This window comes from Rhagoletis pomonella, unplaced genomic scaffold (genome assembly GCF_013731165.1).
Source record: "Rhagoletis pomonella isolate Grant_MI unplaced genomic scaffold, Rhpom_1.0 Rhpom_scaffold_00003, whole genome shotgun sequence".
Lineage (NCBI taxonomy): Eukaryota > Metazoa > Arthropoda > Insecta > Diptera > Tephritidae > Rhagoletis > Rhagoletis pomonella.
Genome location: NW_023458557.1, coordinates 59,438,079 through 59,442,498, shown reverse-complemented (window position 1 = coordinate 59,442,498; position 4,420 = coordinate 59,438,079). Strand labels below are relative to the sequence as shown.

General features: G+C 35.6%; 2 protein-coding genes across 2 annotated transcripts; both read right to left on the bottom strand.

Moving 5' to 3' along the window:
• Positions 1-731: 731 nt before the first annotated feature.
• LOC118736324 (putative nuclease HARBI1) lies at positions 732-1,265 on the bottom strand. The gene has a single exon (XM_036466420.1). The coding sequence runs from the start codon at positions 1,263-1,265 to the stop codon at positions 732-734; it is 534 nt and encodes a 177-aa protein (XP_036322313.1).
• A 281-nt stretch (positions 1,266-1,546) lies between these two features.
• On the bottom strand, positions 1,547-2,228 carry LOC118736323. Its single transcript, XM_036466419.1, has 3 exons — positions 1,990-2,228; positions 1,714-1,932; positions 1,547-1,638 (listed from the first exon to the last, which is right to left on the bottom strand). Exons 2-3 carry the CDS (start codon positions 1,922-1,924, stop codon positions 1,547-1,549), a joined length of 303 nt encoding a protein of 100 aa, XP_036322312.1. The 5' UTR covers positions 1,925-1,932; positions 1,990-2,228.
• Between the last annotated feature and the right edge of the window lie 2,192 nt (positions 2,229-4,420).

Below are 4,420 nucleotides of genomic sequence, written 5' to 3'. Positions count from 1 at the left end.
TGTGAATATCACAGGTACAAATATACATATGTTTGTAGGAGCATACATACGTACATGTACATATTATATTAATTGGATCGAGTAATTTCAGTAATTCGTTTCTTCTACAGCGAAGCCGTCATCGACCATATTGACTCCCAGCTGTAACTTCTCCAGTCCTTTAATCGTCTCCACCAGCTCGCCGTTGCCCAAGGAAGCATCGGCAGTAGAACCGCGACAATATTTTGCAACAGTTGCACAACAGCGGCAAGCACGGAAACGCAGATTCCGTGACCCAAATAATGCCGAAAATGACATGCGCCAGCAGCTTATAAATCTTGAATTAACGCAGTCACGCGAACTCCACGCAACAAACATGCGCCATGCCATCGAGTTACATACTGCTAATATGGAAGCGGTTATGCTACAAAAAAACTGCTCAGAAGCAAGTAATGCAATACTTCGCTAAGCGGGAACAAGAAGCGCAGGAGCGTCACAACCTATACTTAAAGACGCACAAACCGATGAATGCACAAGAATCTGAAAAAATCGTCCAGGAGGAGCTTGAAGTTTCGAGCTTTTATGACGACATAAAACATTCAGTATAGTTTCGCGCAACAGTGTGTTATTTTTTTTTTTATAAGTACAGGTTTTATTTAACTAGTTTTTCTTGTTTAATGTTTTTAAAACAAAAATATGTTATTCATTGTAAAAAATAAATGAATTAAATGAAATTATCCTCCCTTTTCTAATCAAGGCAAGTGATTGGTGTGTGTGTTCACTTGGCGACGAAACATATCGAGGAGTTCGTTGCGTACATTCCTGCCATAGTTACTATTTGGAGTATCTTCTGTCGCACCACTGTTGATCTCTATTTCGTTGCTCGTGAAGCCAGGTGGTGTGTTGGGTAATTGCTCATTCTCATCAATACAGATGTTGTGGAGTACTGCAGCGGTCGCAACAAGCATTTGTGCAGTCGATATTTTGACACGCAAACCATAGGCCAATGCTGGAAAGCGTCGCTTCAGCACTCCATATGAGCGTTCCACGCAATTCCTGGTGGCGATAATTGCCCGCTGATATTCTTGTACGTGTTGTAATCCAGCGCGAAGCTCAGAACTATTTTCTGCGAATGGTGTTGCCAGGAAGGGAGAATTGGCATAGCCGGAATCACCGACTAAAATGTAGTGGCGAAATTCGCCCGCTTCGAATTGCTGCCATAGTGCACTCGACCGAAATATAGTCGAGTCGTGTGCCGAACCCTGCCATCGTGTAACAATGTTCATGATTTTGAGATTAGCTGCTGCAACGGTTTGTACATTCAAAGAAAAATATCCCTTCCTGTTTCGGAATATTTCCGCGTTTGGGCCTCCCGGTGACTGAATTTTTATGTGTGTACAGTCAATGGCTCCAATGACTCTTGGCAAATTTCCAAACATGTAGAAAAGGGCAGCCGCCGTTTTTAGTTCCTCCTGTGTCCGCGGCATTCTAACTATGTCAGGCAGTAGTCCGAGAACTGCTTTGCACACTTTTGGCAACAAGTTGCTAATCGTAGGTTGGGAAACTCCTATAATATCACCAACGATAGACTGCATGCTACCAGCAGCCAAGAAACGCAACGTGCATAGTAGCTGCACTTCGTGTGAGATATAGCGTTGTCTGTAAAGGACAAATAAAAAATATTAAATCAGTATACATATGAACTCAATACAGCTTTTGATACCTTTGATGTACCTCTGGCATGTAAGGCACAATCAAGTGTAGCACGTGTACAAATCTTGCCTTTGTCATACGGAATCGAGAAAAAAAAGTCAAAATCGTCCCACGAGTGCATTTTTCTTCGTTCTAGCATTATGTATGGTCGTCTATTGTTATGGTCTTCGTCGTAAATGCGTTGAGCACGGTCAATTCCGATCAGCACATTGGTTCGAGATGGGCGCGCCATTATATCACCTAAAATGGATAAAAAAAAAGGATAATTACAAACTAAAAACAGTTTACATTTCTTACCTGTATGTATTTCTAAAGCAGATGTAAGTCAATAATGAATTTTGAACGAATAACATGGAATAACTGCCTTATTCGCTCGATTCTGCCCGCTTAGTTATTCCCCGGAATAACAATTCTGACTTTCTTATTACACCTTATTCCGTTTTATTCTATGCGTCAATAATACACTTATTCCAACTAATTCTCCTCTATTCCGTAAATATTCTTATTCCGGCAAATTCGGAGTGTCAATAATATGGCCGTAAAACTGAATAACTCAAATCAAATTGGATTGCATTTGCATAATATACCTAATATTGGAATCTGTTTTGATCGTAAAAAATACAACTTGCAATCATTTAGATTATAGTTTTGAAAGAAATTGATTGCAATCGTAAATTGTGTACAAATTGTTAATAACAATCTGCCTTAAATTTATATTCCCCATGTAACGGTTATAAAATAGGTTAAATCCGCACTATCTGCATTAACAAAAAATATACATTGGAATATTTAAAATAAAACGATTCATATTTATTTTCTAATAAGAATTGTTTCTTAATTGAAAGTATTTAATACTAATATAATGTAGTGGTTAATGTTTTAAAATGAATTCGCAATATGTCCGCAGCTCAGGTTGATTTGAAGAAATCCGTTTAAATTTTTCGAATTACATCTACTTGAATACAGGATAGGCACGGTTGCATACAAATGGTAGTTCCGTAAATATTTAAAATATGTTAGTTCATTCAATATTTGCATCTGGGCCAATAAATAATAACAAATATAGCCGAAAAAAACAAAGTTTCGATTAAAACGAGTTTTTATAACCCCCCATAAAATTCCGATTAATTTTAAATACGAAAATAACGATATTTTTTCATGGAGAGGTATTTTTTTAATATACCTTGTTTATACCTACACAAAAACCGGATTAGCAAAAAACCGATTGGACTCAACATATATTTCTTTACAGCATTTATCCCCCTGTCTTTATAGCGCACTCGACAAAGTCTTATTCAAAAGTAAACAAAATCTGCTATTTTTAAACGACATTTTTTTAATAAATAATTTGTGCGGTTGACCGAAGCGGAAACAAACAATAATTGTAATTTATTATAACAATAATTCGAATTTAAAACGGGCTGTATAAAGAAAACCAGCCTATTGTCACTTCACTTTCCAATGGTGCTGATTGCTGCAAGAATTATTTAGCGATTTAGAGCATAATCAACACAATATATGCACATAAATATGTATTATTTCACAGATCTCAGGGTCAGCTTAGAAATACGTCACCAAAATTATATAAAATTTAAGTAGGAATTATTTTTATTTATAACGTAAAAGCGCTATCTGACCCAATCTGATAAGTATATTTCCCCTAAAGTTACCCCATTTTATTTAATTTGTCTCTCGTGAAAATATATATTTTATTTAGAATTTTCACATATGTACATATATTTTAAATTTTTGCTTTAATTTTTGTCTCCTTTTAATATTTATGTAATTAGATACCTTAAGATTAAAATAAGCTTAAAACGAAACAGCACAGCAACCCTTTTCTGTTCATTTTGAGAACACAAAACCCTCTTTTGTTAAAATTCGGCGCTGCACAAAATCCTGGCTTTTATATTTTCCAACAAAATACCCTGGATTTTCACGAAGTGTTTCATTCGGGTCGTAGTTTTGCTACTTTGGGCCATTCGGTGTTGTATGCCATATTGGCTGCCATATTGTTCACACTGTCATCGCCATATTGAACACCCTGTCAACCCTAAGATATCTCACTTGTATTCTTCCACAATGGTTATTACTATCTAGATAATAATTTATGCAACCTCACATAGGCGGCTTTGCATTTTGTTGATACGCGGTTTTGTACTTTAAATGACGATATACAGATTATTAAAGACGATCTAAATTACACTGTGTTTAAAAAAAATTATATAGTTTTTTCGAGGTTCACACTTGTTGTAGGTCTATTCAAGCAGTAAAATCCGCATACTCAGAATTTTAAATACACCCTCAAAATCTGGGCTTAAGGTCAAAAACCGCGTTTTTCAAAAGGTGACGCACAGGTATACTTGCTCGTAACTTTATTTCTGTTTACCCGGTGAAAAATACGGATATATGTATGTGAAGAAAGGAATCGTCAAAAAATAAAAAAATAAGAAAATATAAATTTTTTTATTTGCTCAATGAAAATCCCGACAACCCAAGAATGACAATAGATTATTATACAGCATTTTAAAGGCCTATAAATCCTCTTCTCTCAACATGTTCGATCCTTGAAATTTGATGAAAAATAGTCATTCAAAACTGATAAATGTACAAAACGTTTGCTTGCTTAAAATGAAATGAAATGAAAGGTAGATTTAAAATGTTTGTTTTTTAGTTTTTTGAGATGCTACCCCCTGAAACTGTTACATGTAAGGAGAAAATATTTATC

What these genes read in the sequence shown, in the direction of transcription:
- LOC118736324 (XM_036466420.1), bottom strand. Translation starts at nt 1,265, where the DNA reads ATGAACATTGTTACACGATGGCAGGGTTCGGCACACGACTCGACTATA.
- LOC118736323 (XM_036466419.1), bottom strand. Translation starts at nt 1,924, where the DNA reads ATGGCGCGCCCATCTCGAACCAATGTGCTGATCGGAATTGACCGTGCT. An exon ending in TTGTGCCTTACATGCCAGAG is followed by an intron (nt 1,639 to 1,713) that starts GTACATCAAAGG and finishes TGTCCTTTACAG; the next exon opens with ACAACGCTATATCTCACACG.